Below are 25,226 nucleotides of genomic sequence, written 5' to 3' on the forward strand. Positions count from 1 at the left end.
CCCTGTGGAGTGGTCAAGTCATACTAAGAAAGGCCAGACTGAATTGTGACAGGGGGTTAAGCCTTTGTTGTTGAAAACACAGTTTGAAAAGTTTATTGTGTACTGTAAGACCTTGTGTGCCTCAACATATAGGGGAATGTTAAATTTGAAAAATTTACTGAAATGTTAATAGGAAATTGCTTATCTGAGCCTAACAAAGAAGAGAGGTGTTAAAGTCTTTTTAATAAAGTTTTACATTTAATCAGTGTAGAGTCCTTTTTGGGTGAGGCTGCGCCAGATTGCAAGCTGGGTAGGATGCAAGCATGAGAAGCCAGAGGGAGGTGTGAGCCTGTTGACCTGAGCCAAGCTACCCCTAGGACGTTGAGTCTAACAAGCTGCCACCTATTCTTTGGAGACGAAAGGGAGGTATCTGGGCAAGAAGCTGAGGAGCTGATCGAAGCTGTCTAGCTGGAGTTTAAAACATAAATCATTTCCTTAAGTAAATTGGTCCAGAAGCATGTAGGGCGCAATGCTCCAGGACCAGGGCTTTTAACTTAACACGTTCGGCAACAGGCAGCCAGTGAAGTGTGCGCAGATGTTGTCTAACACTGCTTCTAATTGGGATGTTAAAAAGAAGCCTGGCCGCAGCATTCTGGACTGCCTGCAATCTGTTGAGCAGGTAGCCCGATAGGCCAACGTACAAAGCGTTGGCGTAGTCGATACGCAACAGTATCAAAGCCCGAGTGACTGTTTCCTTGGCTGCCCTGTGAAGAAGCGGGAGAAATTTCCTGAGGGATTTAGGAATCCCGAAACAGTTAACAACAAGCTTCTTGATCTGGATGGAAAAGGACAAGTTCTCTTCAAACCAAATCCCCAGATTCTTAGCGGGTTGTCCTGAAGAAGTAGGCAAGGGGTAGTCAGCTGGCCAGAGTGCTTCTCTAAACTGGGGAAGGAAATTCCCATAAAGGAGGATTTCCGATTTGTCCTCATTGCACTTTAGCTGTGCTAAAGAAAGCCAATTAAAGACTGCTGTCAGACAGTTCTTCGCCTCAGGGGTGGAGTACTCAGATTTGCCCCAGGTAAACAGAAGCTGAGTACCATCGGCATATGCAATAATTTTGGCTTCAAGCTCTTCCGTGAACCGAATCAAGGGAGTGACGTAAATGTTGAAAAGAAAGGGGCTCAAAGAGGACCCTTATGGCACTCCAGTGGTCACCAACTGTGGTGGGGATGCAAACGGGGGGAGGCAAACCTGTTGTGTGCGACCTTCCAGAAAAGATTTCAACCAACTCCAGGCAGTGCCTGAGATACCTATGTCCGCCAGATGAGCCAGTAGCAAAGAATGGGGAACGGTATCAAATGCTGCCGAAAGGTCCAGCAAAATCAGGGCTGTTTTTCCGCCAGAGTCCAAGCAATCCCGAATAGCTTCAGAGACTTCTACTAAAGCAGACTCGGTACTATAAGAGGCTCTGAACACGGATTGGGCCTGATGGTGCAAGCCCGAGCTTTCGATGTATTCGGTAAGTTGTTTATTCACAACCTTCTCACAGATCTTAGCCACACTAAGTAGAAGGGAGATGGGTCGTTAGCTCACAGGGTTCAGTGGAACCAGCAACGTTTTTTTTTTTAAGAGTGGTAGAATCTTAGCCTGTTTCCATGCTGCCGGAACAAGATCCTCCTGGAGGGACAAATTGATGAGCCTATTGACTTTAGGGTTAACTGTCTCTGCGACTGAAGCCATAAGCCTAGCTGCACAGGGGTCAGATAGATAACCTGATTTCAAGGCCATGAGAACCCTAAGTGAGTCCGGCAAATCGATGGGTGTAATGCCACCAGGGAAGGAGATGAGGCAGTTATTTCTGGCTGAAAAAATTTGATTCGCATAGTAGAGGCTTTTAGCATGAGCTATGGCGGTGTAATACATTTTCTGGGCTTTCCTAAGCATTAGCTTCGCCAGCAGGCAGAAATCCTTCCGCCAGCATCATTCCAATTTTTTGCATTGCTGCTTCAGCACTTTAAGTTCAGGCGAGAACCAAGGTTTTCAGGTGGAATCCCTGGCCCGCCTGTGAAGGGATGGAGGAGAGAGACGATCCACCAACCGCTTAATCCAGCTAGAAAAACTAGCCAGCGCTCCCTCTAGGTCAGTGGGATGAACTGGTCTTGACTCTGCCAGAGCATGGCTGAAAGTCAGAGGGTCAACTTTGGCGGAAGCAGGACCATGTCTAACCTGTCCCGGAAAATTATTGCCCTCTGAGGCCCAGGAAAAATAAGACAGGAAGTGGTCGTACCAGGGCACCGGAAGAGGATTTTTGACCATAATGGGGAAGTTAGAGCAAATGGGGTCAAGAATGTGACCGCCACAATGAAACGGTAATTAACCCCTTTGACGCGCTTGACGGAACGGTTCCGTCATGCACGTCGGTTGGGCTGTGCTTATGACGGAACCGTTCTGTCATGGCCCCGCCCGCGCACGGAATCTTCAGCGTGGCGCGGATATCCGCGCCGCGCTGAAGGGGTTAAATTGGGCCCCTAAGGATGCAGCCCCCGGGGCTAAAAATGGCTCGGGAAGAAGAGCCCCATGGCCCCCTCCCCCTATTAAAGGTAAATGGCCCGGGGGATGGGGTCTGGCGCCCCTCCCCAAAATATGTAAATTGGGCCCAGGGAGATGGGGTCCCCGGGGTCGAAAATGGCTCAGAGAGGGGAGCCTCACGCCCCCTTCCCCTAAAATAAAGAATGGGGCCTGCGCTACCACTATGGTTTTTAGGTCTCGCCTGAGCCAGCGCGTGCGCTGCTCCGGCGAGACATTTAGTGAGTGGGCTTTAAAAAGCCGACCACAGCTTTTTGTGTGGCCTAGAGCGTGCGGTTACGCGCACAGTTACGAGCAGAGGTGCCATCTGGCTTTTCTCTCTCATCATGGCTCATTAAGTGCATCGCTCTCGGGCACCCTTACAGCCTGCGATCGCGATCACTTTTACGGCCACGCGGCCACTTCAATTTCACGGCAGCGCGGCCAATGATTGTTCCTCCTGCTTTAAATACGAGCAACGGCAAACAGACGATCGTTTCGTGTTATTTACATTTGTGTTTATGAACCTGCACAGAACAGTTTGACCGTATGACACATTTTCGCCTTTACGCAGGTGCTTACACGACATAAGGGCTCGCTCTTACAGGCAGCGTGTGCGAGCTCACAGGGTGCTTGCTGACCTAGAAATTGCCGCTTTGACGGCCGTGCGCCATTTCCGATTATGGGGGAACTACATTAGTAATGACTCAACCAAAACTAAACAGGCCGTGTGTTTAAGTGCAATTATGTTTGTTGATGAAAAATATTGCCATGCTGGCTTTGATACAGGCAGGAGTGTTGGTTCCTGAGCGTCGAGACCCCAAGACAACTTTACAGCGATTAAAACAAACAGCCGTGAAATGAATGCTATTATTGGGGCTCGCTTCGGAGTACTTCACTGGCACATGTGTGGGGACCTGAAAAAATACCTCAAGCTGCCAGACACAGACAACCGATCCCCGCAGGTAACAATACATCTCGTCGTTGGCCTTGGGCCTCACTGCACTAATCCGGTCATGCTTCAATGCACCTGAATGGCTGACTGTCCCAGGATGAGGGAGGAGCGCGTCTGAAAGCGGAGTGCACTTATATATCACGTTTCCATGACAAAAGCGAGCAGCTGCGGGCCACGCAGTCCGTTAAAACACCTCAACTCGATCACCAGATGCTTTTTTGTCACGACCCATGCCCGGAGAATCAGAAGTAAAACCAGCATACAGCTAAAGAAGAGCAAAGTACATTGCTTAAGAGAGTCGTGCAGATCATTGCTGTGCATCTCTGAGAAAACAAAAGGCTGTGAAATGGCAGCCAGCGTTTGATAGCTGAAATTCACGAAACGTATACTACATTTTAGATTACCACTGCAGTTGTCTTTTGTGTACACCGTGACATTGCCCCCCCCCCCCCCCCCCGAAGGTATTAGAGCACTTTATATGAGCACCAGTTACATTACACAAGAACAAATTCATTTTTTGTAGGACTGGGGAGATTAAGTGATATGTACAGAATAACAGGATTTTGAGCCGAGGCATAAACTCGAACCTGGTTCCCCAGTTCAAAATGGGGCAACTGGCAGTTACGCCACATCCTATCCCTTATTCTACATGACTAAGGTGATTTATGTGTACTCCACAATAATTGGTCAAAATCCAGCTTTGAGGATGCTTGCACTGGCTGGTCATCTGTTATAGAGTGACTAATGTTATACACAGGCTACATTGTAGTGATTGCACTGGATATTAAACACTATGCCTAATAAACAAGCATTGGCATAGCCAATAGGTCTTGCCTTTTGGACCTTATAAGTGTTTAGCCATGCAACACTTGATGTTGTTGCACCAAGGATATTGTGCTGGATAACTAAACACTTATAAGGTCCCAAAGGCGAGACCTATTGACTATGCCAATGCTTGTTTTTGTTGCGATCCCGCAAGAGTCTCATGTCACCATCAGCCAATCAAACCACTCGCTCCTGCGGGAGTCTGACACTTGTGGGAGCAAGATGGTCAAAGGGAAAAAAACTCCCTGAGCCAATCAGAAAGCTCTATTTTTAAATTGGCTCTGCTGTGAGCCTCTCGCTACCTTTTGACTAGTTTGTGCATGGAAAGTTTCAAGGTGATCCGTTAAGTGGGAGCCGGGAAAAAAGAAGGGTCCTAAAATACAAATCTTCCATGAATTTTCTATAGACTTTTTTTAGACAGTGCTATCACAAAAACTACTGAATAGATTTACACCAAATTTGACAGCAACTAGATCCTGGTCCAGAAAGGGATTTGATGTAACTCCGTTCAGTAGGTTTTGAGAAACTAAGGTTAAAAAATAATTGCATTTATAGATGGTTGGGTCAAAGGTACTCTTGCAAGAGTCCCTCGAAAAAATAACGCGCTCTGATTGGCGTGTTTTTTCATTTTGGCCAATTTGCTCCCGCGAGAGTAAGACTCCCACAGGAGAGAGTGCTCTGATTGGCTGCCAGCAACATTAGGAAAATGTTGTTGCCAGCCATTACAGGACTTGGGTTCTTAATCCCCTGTCCTACAGTTTTTTCAGACTAATATAAAAGGGGGACAGAGTAGGGATACCCTGCCCTCCTAGGCCCTCTGGGGGGGCCATGGAGGGAATGCCCACAAAATAAAAACGACTCTGCAGGATAGTGGCGAAAAAAGATTAAAAGTGTGGCCACCATTTAAGGAGGGGGCGTGATTGGGCACTTCTCCCTGAGCCCATTTTGGGCCCCTAAACCCTGGGGTCAGGTAACCTAAGTAAGCGGAAGAGGGTACATGGCCACCTCCCCCAAGCCAATTGCGGGCCCTGTGAACCCATCCCCCGGAGTCCAATGCATTATTTTGGGGAAGAGGGGAGTGCTGTCCCTTCTCTGAGCCTTGTTAGGCCCTGGAGACCCCATCTCCGGGGGCTGCAACTATAAACAAAGGGGAGGGAGGCCACGCAGCCCCACCCCTGAGCCTGATAGGCCCCGGGGACCCCATCCCCTGGGACCAGCTCTTTTACTGTGCCCAAGGATGCTACCACAGGGACACAGTAGCTTCCCTGCCCGTGGAAACATGTGTTTTCTCCCATCTGGTAGGAGCATTTTAAAAATCTCCTGCCAAATGGAAGTAAATATGCCATCCCTGCCCCTGCAGTAGTGTGGGTAGGAAAGGCAAGTCTGCTCCCATCCAGTGGGAGATTTAAACCTGCTCCCAATGGCTGTGAGGAGACTTCTGTTCCCCTGCCTGTACTCCTACGGGTAGAAAAACTGAGCACATATTGCTCCTGTTCAGAGGGAGCAAGCATAATTACCTGCTTCCTCTAGACAGGGGTAATGCTGGCTCCCACACTATGCAGGGAGTGGGCTGAGACCACAGGGGCCTTGGGGCTTCCCCTGCATCCCCCAACTTGTGGTTTGTGGGTGCCCAGAGTGGGTACCGGGGCACCAACCTCTGGCCCTGGGTGAGGTGATCCCTGGGCCCTAGAAGGCTTGGGGAGGGGGGGCGCACAACTCCTCCCCTTAACAATACATTTCCTAAAAAGGCTTTGGGAGAGTGCCCGCACTGCCCCCTTCCTTTTTAATTACATGTGGCCTCAAGGGATGGGGTTCTATGGGTCCAAGCAGGCTTGGAGAGAGGGGGCTGCATGCCCCCTCCCCTTAAGAATCCATTTGTACCCCGGTGGATGGGGTACCCAAGGCACGATAAGGCTTGGGAGGGGGCCGCGTGGCCCCCATCCCCTTTTCTCCCAATTTGGCCCCACAGAATGGAGTCCTGGGGGACTAGTAAGGCTGAGGGAGGGGGCCACACAGCCCCCTTGCCATTTTATTTGAATTGGACCCCATGCCTGGGGCCAATCGGGATATGGGGTCTTTGGAGCCTAAAAAGGCTCAGGGAAGGGGTCCTCCCTCCCCTTTAAAAAAATGCCTAGGAGAATAGAGTTCCTGTGGCCTCTAACCGTATGACACCCCAATCTACGGGACGGAGGGTTGACTGCCTGCAGGGAAGTTGGTCACAGGGCCTGGCTGCAAGCCAGGCCTGGTGTCCAACTGCCCACGGCACAGAGCCAAAGCCCATGCGCAGCGGTAGGCTGGATTTTCATATTACTTTACGTTTAAAACAAGCATTTGCAATGCAATGGTCTCGGCAATATTATAGGTAGAGCTATTGGTATTGCTCATTATTTTTTTTATCATTTTTGTATCCCTAAATAAATGGCATTGTCATTTCTATTGGCATTAGTTTTTTTTTTGCATATGTGATACCTATTGCATTAGCAGAGAGAGAGTGAGGTAGTGAGATAGAGAGAGAGAGTGAGGTATTGAAATAGAGAGTGAGGTAGTGAGAGAGAGTGAGGTAGAGAGTGAGGTAGTGAAAGAATGAGTTAGTGAGTGAGGTATTTTCTGACGTAGTGAGATAGAAACAGTGAGTGATGTGAGATAGAGAAAGATTGAGGTAGTGAAAGAGAGAGTGAGGTAGTGAGGGATGTTGTGAGGTATTAAGATAGAAACAGAGAGTGATGTAGTGAGGTAGTGAAAGAGTGAGTGTAAGTGACAGTGTATTTGAGAGAGAGAGTGAGGTAGTGAGATAGAGAGAGTGAATTAGTGAGTTAGAAAGAGAGAGTGAATTTGCGAGGTAGTGAGAGAGTGATGTAGTGAAGTTTTGAGAGAGTGTGTTGTGATATAGTGAGGTAGTGAGAGTGAGATAGAAATAGATAGTGATATAGTGATAGAGAGTGAGGTAGTGAGATAGAGAGTGCATATAATGTTTTTTAACCTGCGTGATTGTTGGGAAATCTGACGTATATACCCCTCCCCCCCACCAATCTTCCTGAAGATGCTACCCCCAGTGCATTATGCGAGGCCGACTGCAAATAATCGAGTCCTGTATTTCACAAGAAGCATTGACCAATAACCACTGACAAGAAGAGCGTGTGCCCCAAAAACTTGCCCAGGGCTGTCTGCCTTGCAGGCCAAAGAAGGCAGAGTTCCCTCCCAAGCCGTGATCTTCGTGCGAGCAAGCAAGTCCTATCTGCCGCCATTTACTGTAACCTCACAGACTTCACTCAGGCGTCCCTGCAAAGGACCCCCCACGGGTGAAGCTTCCATTGGTGCAGCAGGTGCAGTGGCACCAGGGACACACTGAGCCTTGAATATTATTGTATTTCACACTTCAAACAGCAGCCGGGGAGGCATGTCCTACCTTGCACTAGGACCCATGACACACTGACTACAATAACAACACTGTGAACCCCGCTCAGTCAGGGGGCAAGCCTCGATATCCGCATCCGGCACGAAGGCGCGGTCCGACTGAGGAAACTGCGCACTCCGTGCCCCTTTGAGGAGGGAGATAGACAGTTGTGTCAACAGAGCTCAGTCCTCAGGGGGACATTGTGGCGACGAGATTAGTAGCTTTCTCAGTACTGTCTGTAACGCATGCGGGGCCTGAACTCAGCTCAAAATTCATGGTCAACATCAGAAATTAGGTATTGCCTGAAACCGACTCAAGCGGGCATTGACTGCTGGTTCACACACACTGGACATAGACGCGCCGCTCGTCCGCACTTAAACTACTCTGATAACTGCACAACGTGCACGTCAGTTCTTAGGTTTCACGCGCTAGAGGAGTTTATGGAAACTGTAACCATTAGGGAAAGCCCCTCTGTAATGGTCACGGGGACACTACAACCTCAGTGCTCAGTCTCGTTAAACACTGATATAAACTGTGTCGACGGCGCATCACTTGTTAGTATGACTGACGCAAACTGACCACAGCTCAATTTTTAGTCAAAATGTCGTTTTTGTGATATAATGAATATTTCTTGTAAACTGTAACAGTTACTTTCGCAAATCTTAATTTTCCATTTCAATGCCATATGGAGTATTTATTTGTCATTTTGTTTGAAAGTGTGCACTTGTGGTATTTACGTGGGCTGTATACATGCACCTCACTGCTCCGGTGTAATGTGATGAGAGTGTTATTTTGTTAACTTTACCCACGCGGTGGGACTCGTGGTACACAAGTACCGATTTTAAAGACGCCCCATGTTCATAATAAAGCGCTAGGATTTGCATGTTTGTTGTATTGGCAAAATGTGCCCACTCTGTAGTACTTTGGGTAGACTGGCACAGACTCATTCAACACACACCTCGGTTTTCAGAATAACCCCGGGTAGGACTCAGCAAGACCAGGGCGTTGTGTTGGAATGTGCGAAGATGCCCTTCCGGGATGGGGCATCTCTTGAATGTCAAAGCCCCTTTTCCAGGGGGTCCGGGCTTTGTTTACATCCAGATGGCGCCGATTACTTCCCAGTAGGGACAGTGGGCGGTCAATAGCAGCTCACTGTGAGGTAAATTGGTGGGGGTCGCTAGGGATACAGTGGGGGTGCTCCCGTGTGGGCGGGGGCGTGCCTAAGGTGGTGGTGGGCTGCATGGCTTTTGTAAGTGTGTTTACATAGCACCTCAAACCTGCCGAGGCGCGAACAATTAGGGCGTCGATGTTGCAGGGTCAGATTCAGGCTGGGACAGAAAATAGACCCGGGCTGACTAACAGAGACTTGTGGCACGGCCTTTTCACAGAGCCTCGTTCGCGTCCTTTCAGCTGTGGATTACAGGCGGGTGGCGCAGCCCCACTTCTGTGGAGATTTTCGTGTCAGCGCGCGCAGCCATTCACCCTGGCAGCGGGCGAAGCAGCAAAGCTAATGCCGCACAGATGGTGGCATGGCGTGTGTTTCAGTCTGGAGCAAAACAGGGCTTTAACAAAACATTGATTTGCACACTTGTATGATTTATTGTCTCTTTCTAATGTATGCGTATGCTCTAAAGTGCTCAGATGCCCCATATTGGGATGCGAGAGGTATTAAAGAATTAAATTAAACATAAATTAGTGCATTTAACTTGTTATTTGTGTTGGTATTCATACAGACAGATATAGCTGATATTCTTACAGTGAATGCATATCTCTTACACACAAAGTCAAAAACATGTCTCCAAATCACAGTTTCTTTTAAGAATTTATGAAGTGATAACCTAAGAGCCTTTGTTTCCCTCCATTGCATTGGCATTTAGATGCTACGATCAAGATAGCTTCCAGCCAGGATGATACTGGAACACAAGTGAGACTGATGGCTCTTTAAGTGAGGCCTGTGTGTTTGGACCCAGTTGTAAGTGAAAGTGGGAAAGACACCTCATCACCTGCAGGCTGCTGCTCTCTACGGAAAGCATACAATGCTACAAGCACATCTAGAATGCATCCCGGTGTTGGCAAATTACATTAGGCAAATTCAGCATACTCCATCAGGCCAGCAGAACCAGAGCAGGCTCCATAACAGCTGCTGGTTCCCTGATCTAGCTTGACCCCCTCACTTCCTGCACTGCCTGCACGTAGCATACGAATCTATGCAACAAAGACATTAACCCACTGAGCTCAGCTGTCTTACATAAAACACATCTGTAACCGACATTTATAGGCGATGCTGTGAAGCAGGAACATTAACCTGCTGTGTTATTGTAAGAGCTAAACATGAGATGAAAGGCCACGCAGGTCACTCCTGCAAATGCATTTAACACCACAGTCACCGTCTTCCACCCAACAAGTCCTGGATACGCACCGATCGTTGCAACAGGTGCCTTACCCCGTAACCTAGTGTAAAACAGAGCCTGCCTGTGACTAAAGTAAGCCAGAAGAAATAAAATTTACTATCCAACTTTTCCCTGCTGCCAATTTCTCTGAGGAGGGAGTTTGTAAAAAGAAATAACGCATAGCTCTCATGACTACCGAATTTCTGCAGCAGCCTTCGCTGAATATATATCGATTTGTCCGAGCATTGTTTTATTGCTCATCACCCCTGCTCTCGCTTGCAGCTAGGTACATTACTCTATAGGGGGACTGGAGTTCGTAGCTATCACTTCTGAAACAGTGAAAGCAGCAGCACCGAAACATGAAGGAAAACACACGACGAGCCAAGAACAGCGCAGACACAAGCAAAGCCGGAGTTCGTGGACGGCGCAGTTCTCTGCAGGCCTCTGCCCGGCGGGTCTGTTCCCAGATAATAACATCGCACTGCAGTCTGCGGCGGGGTACGCAGGACAATCTCTCGGAAAGGGAGGCGCTGGCCGAAAGTTCATGCCCTCTTTGGAGAACCTACTTTCATACACGGACCCAAAGACATTGCGGTGTTTTCATTTGACAGGCATCCCATTTCGACACTGCGCACAGTTTATTTTAGTGTGCAAACTGCATGTAACCACGCTGGGCAACCTACACTCGTATGGTGGTGCTGTGTCGTATCGCAGCCCCCCTTTTCCAAGGCGGGCCCGACTTGACGTTATGTTACGCCTTATCACTCGCTCGCTGTAAGCTGAAGCGCCTCGCGCTGGAGGCAGATGTCGCCTGCCACACAACGGAAAACAGGCAGGGATTTGTAGGAGAGCTCCATACAATTTAGCGATAACTTCAGGCTCGACATGAGGCTGCATCCCATAACAAACACCTACCTGGTTACTCCGAAAGCCGGTCAAGCCACTTAAAGTTTTGTACGCTCAACATGAGAGGACTTAATAAACCGGTAAAACGCAGGTACTACTGTCCTAGCTAGGGGGAGAGGACGCCATGAACACCGCCGCCTTTCTCCGAGGCGAAGAAGAAATGCCTCGGAGAAAGGCAGCGGCGGTTTCAGATTCGGGGGCGTGTTTCTTTTTCTCTCCTCTTGCCATTGGCTGGAGGAGAGAAAAACACGCCTGAGAAAGGGCGTGGCTAAAAAGTAGAAAGAACAGCAAGAACACGCCCCCGAATCTGAAAAAGACGGAGCCTATTTGGAGGGACGGCTCTCTCCTCCAATGGCTGGCCTCCGTTTAGGAAGCCAGCCAATGGAGGAGAAGCAAAAAGAGAGGCGGGCTAAATAGCCACTCTAGGAAACATTAAATCTCCGACTTCCGGTTCTGCCTTCGGCAGACCGGTAGTCCTCGACCTAAAAAAACTAGAAAGTCACTGAAAAAAACAAAGGTTAAAATGCAGTATAGTTAGGAATTGCTATTATATTTTACTTTACATTTAAAAAAATCTTAGCAATTCACTGAAAAAAACCAAGGTTAAAGTGATGTTATCATTACTTGAATAGGTCACTGCCAACATAACGTTTTGAACTAAAATAAACATTAGAAATTCACCAGTTACAGTTAGCAGAGATAACTAAAAACGTGTGCCTCCACTTTGCACTGCTTATGACCTCATGTATTACGTCACTCATGACATGGTCTATGACTTCATTACTGACTTATTTCAAAAATATTTCTAATAGCTGACAATCTTCCGGTTAAAGGTATTAGGCCATTATCTGTGATTTTCCAAAATAATCGCCAATACAAACTATCCTATTAATTTGGATTTATTTGCATTAATGAATTCAGCATTAAATTGGTGCAAGGAGCATAGGTGTTGGTTATCGATTACACTTTTCTTCTGATATTGTGGAACTTAATAGCAGCAAAAAACTGTAAAATGCTTAAAATTGTTGCCATATTTCACCTTTCTCTAAACTATTATGGGCAGCTGTAAAGTAGTTAACAGGAGATTGCTGCAAGATGCAGATCAGACTAGACTAGACTAGACTTTCTTAAAATCACCTTTGGAAGTGGCTTCATTCACCTTCAACCCCACTGTGAACTCACGTTTTTCCCTTTAACCCCAGTAGGCCATTTTAATGCTTTTTAAAATGCTACAATCTTGTAGGGCTCCTTGGTTCACACCTGTTAAAGATAACAGAAAATACATGCAACTGTAGTAGATTATGCACACAACTTGATTGTTAGCTGGAAACACCCTGTGTCCAGTGGGTGTAGAAAGACAACAAAAGGTGTGTTAAGACTATTTTAGATAACACGCTCCACACAATTCACAACTGAAAAGTAAAACGGTTCTTGGGATCTGCGGCACTGAATTATTATGTATCTATTGTACTTGTGACTTCACCTTTGTACCTCCTGCATGATGTTACGGTTTGCTTTGAGACTTTCTTCAAAACCGATAAACAAATGTTGCAGAAAAAAGGTTTCTTAAACAGTAGTTTCTAAGTAAATAATAGAGTAAATCTTCTTAAACAACACTGTTTTATTACTCACAGATGCTATGTTAACACTTTCTACCACACTGGAGATACAGTTTCAGTAAACTAATCAGCCGACAGACAAAATATGTTTTAACCTCTTCCGATGACCCAAAGAAAGAACAATCACCAGGGTTTTAGAATCCCCTTTGCTTTTTAAAAGAGTGTTGACCTCTTTTCATATTTCTGAAACTCTTCTATTGTTAAGGTTTTCAACTACATGTATTGTTATGCTGTTATGTTTCAAGACCAAACAAAGGTGTTATGCTGGGTCCTGTTTATCCTTGTGCAACAACCTTTACTTTTTTCCTGTGTGGCCGACATCCCCATCTGCCATTTACGTTTCTTCCTATCTGTGTGGGAGGAAAAACCACACCACAGCCTCAGCTTTATGGGTGCTCTGACATTCAAATGACTCTGAATGACTGTGTGAATAAATGTCATCACAAGTGTTATTTGCGCTTCTAGTACAATCAGCTTTACTGGTGTGTGTATTGGTTCTGTTCCATTGTTCGATCCTTAATACTTTAACATATGCTGTACAAAGCATTCATGTTTCCAATTGAAGCAAACATAAGTTCAACAGAGGACTCTGTGCATTTTGCTGAGGATGAGGGAAGCACTTAATGAAGAGCTAGCATCCTGAATAACTCTCATAACTCACAAACTTCCTAAAGTTCTCTCTTTTGGGGTAAGGAGAGAGATCTTTTTGGGATAATGTCGCCCTGACCACAATACAACTCACAATAGGTATACTATTACTCTGAATACTATTACCCACAGCCCAGGTGAACTCAAGCCTCCAAAAGGGAGGCCCAAAAGGATATCTGTTAGACCTGCATGAACGCTTCTTCATAATTGGGTCACATCCTGGTCCCTATAAACTAGGATGGGCGTAATCATATTCCAGGGAGCACTTTGGATATTTTATCTAACGGGGTCTATAGGTGAAAAGAATAAAAATACCTAAAGGACCCCCGGTATCTCTTAAATATTGGGTGCTTTGGTATGGTTAACATTAAACGGGCTAAGTATTTGGAGGTGATTTAGTGTTCCTACACCCTAATATGTGTCAACATGTTTCTGCCCTAGTGGTTAGGCCAATTATGGCCTGGGACTTTTGTCGGGACCTTTTAAATAAAAATGGCCTAAGTGGTAGTTTTGATTTAGCGCTGTCCTATTCCTATACTTCAGGGCCTTGGTCGGACAACGCAAAACATTTACCTGCATGGCTAGACTGTAAAAATCTTTCAAGTTCTGCTGAGCAGGAAACATGCAATAACTGTGTTTTGGAGTTGTCTTCAGGACTGTATATGTCCTGGTCTAGATTGTGAGTAAAAGAAATTAGTTATTTGACTGGAGGATTTGAAACACGTTTAGGTTCATGAAAAATTACTTGTAGGAAATATTTTAAGGAATCAATTTTGGTTGTTTAACTTGATGGTAATATTAAACAAAAGAAGATTTACAAGCTGAGTCTTGGTTAAACAAATCAAATTCCAGATACATGCTGCGTGGATAGTGAGGTAACTGAAAAAAACTTCTATAGGCCTTACACTGGAGTCTAATATGGACACAAATTTAGCTTGAAAAATTAGCTGGACATGGATTAGAATTTAGCTTTTATCATTTTCAAAGTTGATTTAGCAGAGGGGCTATATAATTTTGTGTTTAGCCTACAAAAAGCAAACATTAAGGTATTAATGTGTTCTTAATATAATCTAGGTTAATGAATGCTTAGAGTCTGGCAGATAACAAAGTGCCCAAATAATTTTATGAGGATGTGTGGCCTAATTTGGAACAACCAAGCAACCAGGATTGTTTTCCTTTGTTTTTGTCTTTACCAAAAACTGTTTCCATGGTTTTAAAATCATTAGCCACTAGTTTATTAAGTTGATTATAAATTAACAATTCAATAAATGCATGTGTTAGACCAACTGCAGTTTGATTTAGTATAACAAGATTATCCGTGTATTGAAGGAATTGGATTTTTTGAAGGTCGATTTTTGGAGGAAACTGTCTGGCTTTAAAAAGTTCCTCACCAATATCAGCAGTGTAGAGACTAAACAGGTGCCATAATGCACTCCTGTTAAAGCCCTTTATTAGTATATATGTGATCTGAGACTTTGAAGACATTGTCAGCCTTTGCTCTAACTCATGCACTTGAATTATAACAAGGAGCAATCGGCCATTGGTTAATTTGTCCCATAACATATGTGGTGGTCCCTGCCAAAGGTGGTGTTGTAGTCGTCAAAACAAGCAAACAATGGGGATCAGTGAGGGTGGGTACAATTGCGTACCATATAAGTCAAGGTAATGACATTGTCAATTGTGCTGCAATTTGATCTAAGTCCTGTCTGAAAGACATTGATTATTATTTGTTTTCTTTCTTCTGCCCAAGCCTCTAATTCTCCTAAAAGAATCCTGGTGCAAGCTTTGAGCTCCTCATTAAAAAAAGTAATACGTTGGTAGTTGGCTGGATCAGTCCTTTCTCCCTTCTTATATATTGACGGTAATATGGATCCACGCCAATAATCTTGCTCTTGTGCCTGTTGAAATGAAGTTTGACATAATGTAAATAACCAAAGATCCCAGTAGTCAGATTTAAATGATAGGCTCTTGATTATAGTGATATCGATGGATACTAACTGCCTCGATGGAATCTAAGTAAACTATTGAATTTTCAAGGCGTCTCGACACTAAAGGTTTTCTTGACCACTTTTTTTTTTTAATCTTTTTCTTAAACAGTTGTCAGCATCCATCAGTGGTCACATAATTATAAAGTTGGGTTCAAGCATTAACAACGGCGTACACATACTACAATCTAGAGACATAATGCAGTAGTAACTGTACCTTTTGCTCCCATCTACAGAATAGTTAGTTCCCGCAATTGCACCCCCTATATGTTCAACCCCCCCCCCCCCTCCGAATACCCTGTGGGCCTCCCATCGCTGCCAAACTTTCTCTCATTTCTTGGGGCATCCCCAACTTTCATAAATTGTCTTTTCTGCCACACAACACCAATCCATGTCTCTTTTGCACTGAGAAGCTTTTGGCGGCTGAGTTGCCCCCCCATGCCCCTGCTATATTCCTTATAGCAACCATCGCCGCCACCTGCAGCCAGATTTTCTGGTATTTAGTCCATGTCTGTTCCCCAGAAACACACAATATATGCCACCTAGCGTCAAAGGGGATTTCTTGATCTAACACCTCTGACATAGTGTGCGCTACCTTCTTCCAGAATTTCTGTATAGGGGGGCAATCCCACAAAATATGGATTATTGTACCCTCTCCGACATTCCTCGTTTGGTATGCGCCCCAATTTAAACATAAGTGTGCTGGTGTAATAGGGCCTATGCAAAAGTCGCAGTTGGACTAGTCTAAATCTTGCCTGGGTTGCCACCTCCCTTGGACTCAGCACCGCCTCTGCCCAATCGTCCTCCAGCAATCCCACATCGGATTCCCATGCCTCCCGCAATTGGAGTAGCAAATCAAGTGAGGTATTTAAAATGTTCCTATATGTGCATGAGAGTGCCTTCTCCGGGATTGGATCTAGTAATAGTCTATCTTCCAGCAGACTATACTCAGGAATCTGGTCCCCATCTTTAAGGTGTCTACCCAGCGCATGCTTCAGTTGTAAATATCGATAGTGTTCCGTGGGCGTCAGTTGAAATTTCGTCTGTAGTTCTTTAAACGACAGCACAACCTGCCACCGCCTCACGTCACCTAAGCGTACTATGTCTATTAGTTTCCATTTTGAAAAACCCTGTAGTCACCCCACCTCCCGCAACATTACACTAGTCCACAGAGGAGTCTGGTCCGTCAACCGGCCCTCCCAACCCAAAAATCGAGTAGCCTTAGTCCATGCCGTCAGCACTATTTGAGTATGTGGGTGCATTCCACCCTGCTTCCCTCGGCTATATAGAGCCCTTAAGCATCCGTCTGCCCCCATCTCCCAATGATCAACCCTGTATGCTGGATTGTTTCGGTCCTCAAAAGCCCAGTCGTTAATAACCATCAGGTGCGATGCCCAATAATATTTTTGAAGATCTGGGATGGCAAAACCACCCTCATACACCCCCTTCTGTAATTTGGCTAGTGCTATCCGTGCACCCTTCCCATCCCACAACAACATTCTCAACTCACTGTTTACGTCCCTAAAAAACTTATCTGGTATGGGACATGGAGTGTTTTGTATAATATACAACATTCGGGGTAAAGTCATCATCTTGAAGAGGACTGCCCTCCCCATCAAGGAAATTGGTAGTTTCCTCCAATGTGCGACATCTCTCCTCAAACGATCTAACTGCGGCTTTAAGTTCCCCGGCAGGAATGCTGCATCCGTCTTTTCGATTTGTATGCCTAGATATTTAAAACTATCCTTGACCTGGTCTTGACCACTTTTTGGTTGGTTATCTCACTAGTTACATTTAAACTCTAACTTTATGAAGTTGCTATGTAAAGGTTTTCACTTTCTTCAGTTGCAGTTTTAAGTGTCTTTAGACAGGTATGATGTTGATTATTAGATACATTTTGTCCTCTGTGATCTCTGTTCTCATTGCTGGTAGGAAATGTTTCTTAGAAATGGATGTTTTTCAATTGTTTCTTTTCCTTTCTGCTCAGACGTTTTAAACTTAAAGCTATGGTTACAAAAGCATTATTATTACAATTAGATGTTATATATTGTACAATTGCTGGGTAATTTTCTGGATTATTATTGGCTCTGTCAATGCCAACTGTGTTCTTCCTACCTTCTGCTGTTTGGGGGTCAGAGGTTTTTGGAACAGCTTCCTGTTCTGTCTCTTTAATAATGTTATCTATTTTATGACAGTTCAATGTTTTAAAATTTGATATTACAAGATTCAGTAAATTAAGTAATGCGCAATGTTTGTCCACAAATGGCATGCATGCACATTTGCAATTTTACTAGGAAATAAATTCAGTGTTATTTCTAAATTGCTGGTTTTGTCGTCTAGATTGGAAATGCAGGTGGCCAGAAATTGCAGTAAGACTACCTGCAGCTCCAGCTTGTGGGATTTCCATGGCAAAGTTTTAGGAGCAGCAAAAATGTTGTGTTGATAGAACTTAACATGTTATCCGCCATTATAAAGGGAGCAATAGATGGTCCCTCTGACTCATTCAGAGCTAAACTCTCTGCACTTTTTAAATGGGTATTTCCTCTAATGTTATTGAGCAATTCAGTCTCAATAGCTTATGATTACTCAATGATAGGAATGTTACCAGGGTTCATATAACTAAAATGTAATTCGGCCACCATCTCAAACAGTGTTGTTTCAGTGGGTGAACTTGTTTTTGAGTGGGACTGCTGAATGTTTTGATTTGCATTGCGAAGTTTACTGAGATTTCCTGAGTTACATTAAAAAAAACTGCATATCTACAAGTAAGTGGTTGCCCATTGAGGCCACCTGCTCCTTTTAGAAAGCTTGTCTAAACACTTGTAAATACCTGAAATGTAAACTCCGGGTCATAGCAGACTGGAGTTTTCTTCGTCCACATCCTTATTGGGAAATTTTCCCTGACCAGTTCCAAAATACCATCTCTTTTCCATTTTCAGTAAAGAAGGAAAGAACTTGTTCACCAAGAAATATCTGAAATTGAAGTAATCGGTGTCTACTGAATATATTCTGCTACACATCCGTAAAGAATCTTTTAAGAATTAATTTTGTTACATGTATTACTGATATCTCTGTTACATTGATATCCCCATTTAGCTTAAATATTGCTTCATATGTAACAATAAGTAACAATATGTGTGTAACATCACTTTCTAAATAGGATTTCTGTGCTATATTTATCAATTATATATGGGATAAAATGCACCCTGTCGTACACAAGGAGAATAGTACAAGCCACCAAGGAGTCCTATGAAGATATAGAGGACAAAGGCCAGGCTCTTGTATATGGTCATGGAAATATGACGTGACTAGCAATATCCTTTTAAAATATGCCAGGATACTATATTCCTTACAATACATGGTCACACCATCACCTTTCACACAAACAACTTAAATCATTGGCGTCTTGTTCTTTCCTATGAAAAAGATAGTATGGTTACATAAAAAAGTGGAACCTGCTGTGCAAAATTAACACACCAAAAAGCAGTTAATAATTTGTTGCAAAAAGATATGTTTAATGTAAGTCATATTTAAAACATTTATAGCCTGATTGTCTAGAAACTTGCAGAGATGCTACCTTTCCTATAAATGACCTATAACGCATGCACAATGTTGATGTTTCATAGTTGTGATTTTGGGCTTTTCCAGTCATGAGCGAAAGGCCCAGTCACACACGTAGGGGACGTTTGTATTGGGAGGAGTTTGGTAATGTTGGGTTGTAGGAATTTTGTGGCTCACAATGGATTCAGGAATTTTCCTTCACCGAAATGTGAGGAGAATCTGTGATTTTATCCAAAGTTTATAGTTTACAGTGAATTCTGTGGAAGAAGGTGTAGAAGAATCCAAGTATGTTGAGACCGGGCCCAAATACCACAGCTACTCACTTTGCAAGATCTGGTCAGTTTGAAAGGCAAAATCTTGATGTTTCTTTGGGGCTTTCCTGTCCATAGCAATAGGCTCAGCCACACAAGAGCAGTTCCATTTTTATCAGAAGAAGTGTGGGAACACAAAACTAGGTGGTAGGAGTTTGATGGATCACTGCGGATTTTGGAATTTTTCTTCACAGAATTAACATCTGTGACTTTAGCCAAAGTTTGATGTGGGTAAGTAAACGTAGTGAATCCATGCAAATCACACCATCCTTGACTCACCTGAGTGTCTAGTTTTTAGAAATGTCTGGAACTGGTTGGTTTCACAGAGATCCCGGAAGAGAGATTCAAGAAGGTAAACCTGCAGGCGGCTACCCTTGACTCAAGTGTGACAATAGGCACCGCCTCCCACCGGGATCTATGTCACGAAAAGTATTAGTGCTCTAAAAATTACAAAATCTGACGGTGAAACCCATAAATTATGCACCGTACACACCTATGCACACGTGTGTGCATAGTCCATGTGAGTTCAGGGTTTACTCTAAACCACAGGTCCTGAAGAAAGCCAATCAATTGGAAACTCATTGGCTGAAATATGTAGACCACTTCACTGGGATTATTATTTTCACATATCTTTGAAGAGACGTGCAAGATTAATTCTCTCATTCACGTCCAAATAACTATTTTTTAACCCTACCCCAGGATCACTATAATAAAAAAAGAATTGGGTACCCTGGAGGTAATTTTAACCTTTCACTTTCATGGTATCCACTACTCACATAAACAATACATAAGCACAAAAAAAGGCAGCTCCGCTGTAATCAGGCGTCGAAGCACACCTAGGAAGCACTCGCTTCCTGGGTGGGAAGCCAATAATGAAGCATGCCATCAAATAGGTAGGTGGGTGAGGGTTCTTCTATAAACCAAATTGGTCCCTTGCAAGGGAGACTCCTTTCCAATGACCCTGATGACTGGGTTATTTAGGGCGTAGCTCTGAGCTCGTTCTCTTAGTTTGTTTAATTCAAGATTAGGAGGGATGAATGAGCGCCTATGCTTCCTCCTCTCTCTCTTTCTTTTGTTAACTGGTTTCTCTTGGTGTCAGCTAAGCCCAGGCCCAAATACCACAGTTACTCACATCGGCAGAATGGGTCAATTTGATAGGCAAAATCTTGATTATAGGAAGACCGGCTTTTCTGCATTTTTCTGTATTTTTTTCTGTATTTTTACCTTTGCCTTTTACTGGACCTTAGATTTTTACTGGCTTTAAAACTCTGAGCATTTTACCCTGTGCTAACATGGTCGAATTGGCATACTACTAATAGTTATTGGTATGTTTAAAACCCTGCAAAAACAACAGTTGATGGACAGAATGCAGAAAAATGTCATACATTGTTATGTTATGTTATGTTATGTTAAAATAAACTTATATAGCGCACAGCTACTCTAAAAGAGTGTCCCGGCGCTTTCCACAGGCGGCTCCGTGTGTAATAACATAACAAGAAAAAACTAATACAGGAAAGAAAGAAAGAACCCCGCAAAGAAAACAGTTAAACATTAAAAAGCCAAGTCTTCAGGCTCTTCCTGAATTGAAGCAGATTAGAGGTACTGCGTAGCACCAGTGGCAGAGAGTTCCACAGCTGGGGTGCCTTAAAGCTGAAGGAACGGCCCCCAGTCCGCGCCTTCCGTACACGTGGCACCACGGCAGTAAAAAGAGATTCGGACCGCAGTGAGCGGGCAGGACGATAGAAGGCCAATCTACACCGTAGGTACCCAGCCCCTGAGCCAAACAGGGCTTTATGCATCAACGTAAGGGATTTGAACATAATCCGCTTACGGATAGGCAGCCAATGAAGCTTCTGCAGCAACCCAGAGGCTCGTGACCGCCTATGCAGGCCAAAGATGGCACGGGCAGCAGAGTTTTGTGCCACCTGAAGGCGTTGGACCAGGTAGTCCGGGAGGCCAAGAAAGAGGGCATTGGCATAGTCGAGCCGGGACCCGATAAGCGCCTGCACTGTAATCCGCCTATGCTCCGCAGAAAGCAGTGGAAGAAACTTGCGGAGCATCTTCAGAATACCAAAGCAGGTTCCGGCCAGACCCAGGATGTGCGCTCTCAGTGATAACTTATTATCAAGTTTGACGCCAAGATTTTTAGCAACCGCAGATGATTGTACAGGAGGGCTCATTTCAGATGGCCACCATTGCCGCCACTCAGGGTCGGTGACACAGCCGAAGAATAGGACCTCCGACTTACTGGAGTTGGCCTTCAGGTTGTTATGCTGGAACCAGTCGAATACCCTGCCCAAACAACCCCGGATACTCTCTCCATCAAATGGTTGATCTTTACCACAAGTGAAGAGGAGTTGCGTGTCGTCGGCGTAGGACACGATCTGGGCCCCGTAAGCCTCCACCGCCGCCGCCAGGGGGGACATAAAGATGTTAAACAGTGATGGGCTCAGCACAGAGCCCTGTGGAACCCCAACCCCCAGAGGCGGCATCTCAGCGGAGCTCTGGGAGCTCTGTACATTCACCCCAGTACAGAGATCTGGGCCTAAATCCATCGTTTTTTTGCTCACCATGTAATTCCAGTTTGAACCCAGCCATATGCAAATCAGTTGTGACCCTGTGTTTCAGGGGAACAGTCCAGCCCGAACTGCCAAGCCAGGTCCTCCCTGAACTGGAAACAAGCATCCTAGGACCGGTTTTGGGGTTTCACCCTTCTTCAGCCAGGATAGCTTGAATTCAGTGGCATGAAGAGCACAGGACCCACGTCTGGGCATACCCGTCCCACTCGGGGTGACAAATGCAAAAACAAATGTTGACGGACAGAATGCAGAACAATGTCATACATTCACCCCAGTACAGAGATCTGGGCCTAAATCCATCGTTTTTTTGCTCACCATGCCATTCCAGTTTGAACCCAGCCATATGCAAATCAGTCTTGACCCTGTGCCTCATGGGAACAGTCCAGCCCGAACTGCCAAGCCAGGCCCTCCCTGGACTGGAAACAAGCATCCTAGGACCGGTTTAGGGGTTTCACCCCTCTTCAGCCAGGATAGCTTGAGTCCAGTGGGTCAAGACTGATTTGCATATAGCTGTGTCTCTGAACTGGGGTGGCAAAGTGAGCTAAAGAATGATGATGGATTTAACCGAGATCTGTGACTGGGGGTGAGTGTTTGAAAAGTTTCAGCACTCCGTCCATCATCTCCTTGTGTTTGCTTTGTTCGCCCTAAGTTGGCAGGGTATGCCCAGACGTGGGACCCTTGCTCACTTTGCTACTGGATTCAAGCTAGCGTGGCTGATGAGGGCTGTTAGCCCGAAACCGGTCCCAGGATGCTTGTTTCGGGTCCAGGAAGACATGGCTTGGCAATTCGGGCTGGATTGTTCCCATGAGGCACAGGGTCAAGACTGATTTGCATATAGTTGTGTCTAAACTGGGGTGGCAAAGTGAGCTAAAGAATGACGATGAATTCAACCCAGATCGGTGACTGGGGGCGAGTGTTTGAAAAGTTTCAGCATTCCATCCATCATCTCCTTGTGTTTGCTATGTTTAAAACCCTCCAGTTTGTTTACTGAATTTTGCCCCAGAGGATGGGATCCCTGTGGCCTATTTAGGCTTGAGAAGAGGTGCTGCACACCCTCTACCCTTAATATATATTTTTGGGCCCAGGGATGGCCTCAAGATATTCTCCATAAACAAATCAACAGTCAATAACGTAGCTAATCTTACCATTGGTCAAGGAACAATAGCTTGAATATCTCCTTAAGTGTAACCATTCTACATTCAAAGATTAGCGCTAGATTGGTGGATATAAATACTTTACCACAAGCATCCACACTGGGGTAAACATGTAGACTCAAAGCACATACCTGAATTCATCGCAGTACTCAATTATTGGGCCAGAACAACTGAACACGTCATTTTTCCAATAAAGTTTTCTGCGATGTGCCAAAGGGATTTATGAAATCAATTTAAAAATAGATTGCATTTTAGCAAATAAGTGACGATTGCCCTGCTCAGAAGACAAGTATAGACTGACACACTACCAGCTCTTTACACCCAGCTACATTTCAACCAATGAAATTCCTGTTGTAACAACAGTTATATTGCACCTTAGCAGGACTCTAGGACTGTGGAGACAAGAAATTGTAGAAAACCCAAAGAGAAAACCACTGGAAGATCTACATTTTTTGCCCTTATTTGCATTAGAGCTTAATAGACCAAAAGCCTATACAACTACAGGAACAGCCATCCAAAAATAATCGGTAAATGTCTAGCAGTTCTGCTGTATTATGGTTATTTAAGAATCGCTTGAGCTTGGCTATGTTTCAGGAGAGAAGTGTCACAATCTATGACATTGGCTCTTGGGCAATATGTTAATCAGTCAACCACAGAGCCAAACACTATTACCTACATAATCTTGTGGGGGTAGTATTTCAGCAGTTGATCCCTCGTCAGCATCATCACTATGTAGTAATCAACTCTGCTGCTTCACCTGACCCAATGCCCCCCAATATGGGAAAATATTCAAACTGGATATGGGTAGCCATCAGATTATATTAAATTAAGGTGCAAATTCCGACTGGCAATCCCCTTGTCTTTGTTACCCATACAGTCTCATTCATAAGTAAATATAATTATTCGCTCGGTTTAATTCTAATCCTACCTGTCTCTTTCAATTCTGCATTATCATCTTGTATTAGTTTATCAAATTATTTGGGTGGATTCAGAATCCCTTGTATTTTATTTATTATACAGCATTAGGATCGACTGTAGACATGATGATAGATTCCAAAGAAAATGTTCAATGTGTGTTTACGAATTATCTGCACTTTCATATGCGTGTACCATATTGTTTTGTGTTTTTCTGTTAGGAGCCACGTACATATATAATATTATTTACCCAAAATTATTTTCTTTACCTTCCATCCCTTCCAATCGAAATGTCCGGTGTTTGACCAGGCCATCGCTGCCCTTGTATGGACCGTATCTGATGATCACCTTGGCATTTTCCGGCATGGTAAGGAAAGGCAACTGTTAAATTCAGCACAAGTTAGGGAGATTTATCTGAACAAGATGGGAATAATCTACGTTTGAAATACGCTCGGTCGGGTGGCAATAATGAAATTTCGATTTAACCGTTCATGTACTTACATAGTACAATGTAGGGATCGCGATAAGCAACGTAAAATCAAAATTGGTTGTGGTACTGCCCTAGGTTCGAGGAGCATGAGTGACAGAGCTAGACTGGGTCAAATACAACTAAGTGTCCACTGGATTCGTCGAGGATAACAGGAGTTCCTACTTCCAATGCAGTCAGCGAGGGGTGGTGGGATTTTCCTTTGTGTACAGGGGGGGCTTGCGAGAGTTCACTATTCACCAAGGCTACGATTTACTTCATTAAATACGCACTGAATCAATCGCCGTCGTGGGTTTGGATCGCAGGAGTATTATTTTGATAGTAGTAGTAGTGGAGTAGCACTCTGCGATTGATTTTACTTTCGGTTTGTCAGTCTCCGTGAGATTGTAGGTGTTTGAATTGCGGCATAGGTTCTAACCAGACTCGCAAAAGTGAGGAATGATCGGAACAGGCTGGTATGACATGCAGGCATGCAGGTCAAATGTTTGGGACTTCTTGCCTTGTTTTGTATCGCTGACTATTAATTCGGGAGTGGTTAAAATTTGCTCCGGAGAAGCGCTTGAGGTCTGTCTGTTTTAAATGCAGTTCAGGCCAGGGGTTGTGCGTGTTCAAGGTCAGCAGTACTCGAACCTCCTTCCTTTTAGTCCAACAAGTTGTGTTTCTGCTCTCTAGTCGCAGTATTACTTATGTTTCTCGGTGGTGAGACGCCGTTGCTAAGGAAGTGCGTCTGACTCGGGAAGCTCCAATCAGAAAGCCCGTGTCATTAGGATCTCGTGCGTGGAGGTTTAAAGCTACTCTTTCTGTGCGCGGGCAGCGCGGCAGTGACAGTCGGAGAGAAGAAAGAAGCGTATGCTCAGCTACCATGTTGCGCTGATACTATTAAATTATGGAATCGCGATTCAGTCGTCTGCTATTAAATAAAGACTGTAAATATGATGACTCAAAGCAGGCG

The 25,226-nt window shown here is 44.7% G+C and overlaps 1 protein-coding gene across 2 annotated transcripts in view; it reads right to left on the reverse strand.

The window, feature by feature from the left end:
• C1_2H10orf53 (chromosome 1_2 C10orf53 homolog) overlaps positions 1-24,992 on the reverse strand; it is a 94,215-nt gene extending 69,223 nt beyond the window's left edge. Inside the window, exon 1 of one of the 2 annotated variants that reach the window (XM_085608456.1) lies at positions 24,057-24,992. In XM_085608456.1, coding sequence (XP_085464582.1) covers positions 24,057-24,153 — 97 coding nt within the window. In that variant the 5' untranslated portion in view covers positions 24,154-24,992. The remainder of the gene's footprint in view (positions 1-24,056) is intronic. The other variant, XM_085608449.1, reaches the window with a different exon arrangement.
• Positions 24,993-25,226: the final 234 nt, after the last annotated feature.

Source organism: Triturus cristatus, chromosome 1_2 (assembly GCF_964204655.1).
Source record: "Triturus cristatus chromosome 1_2, aTriCri1.1, whole genome shotgun sequence".
Taxonomy (NCBI): Eukaryota; Metazoa; Chordata; class Amphibia; order Caudata; family Salamandridae; genus Triturus; species Triturus cristatus.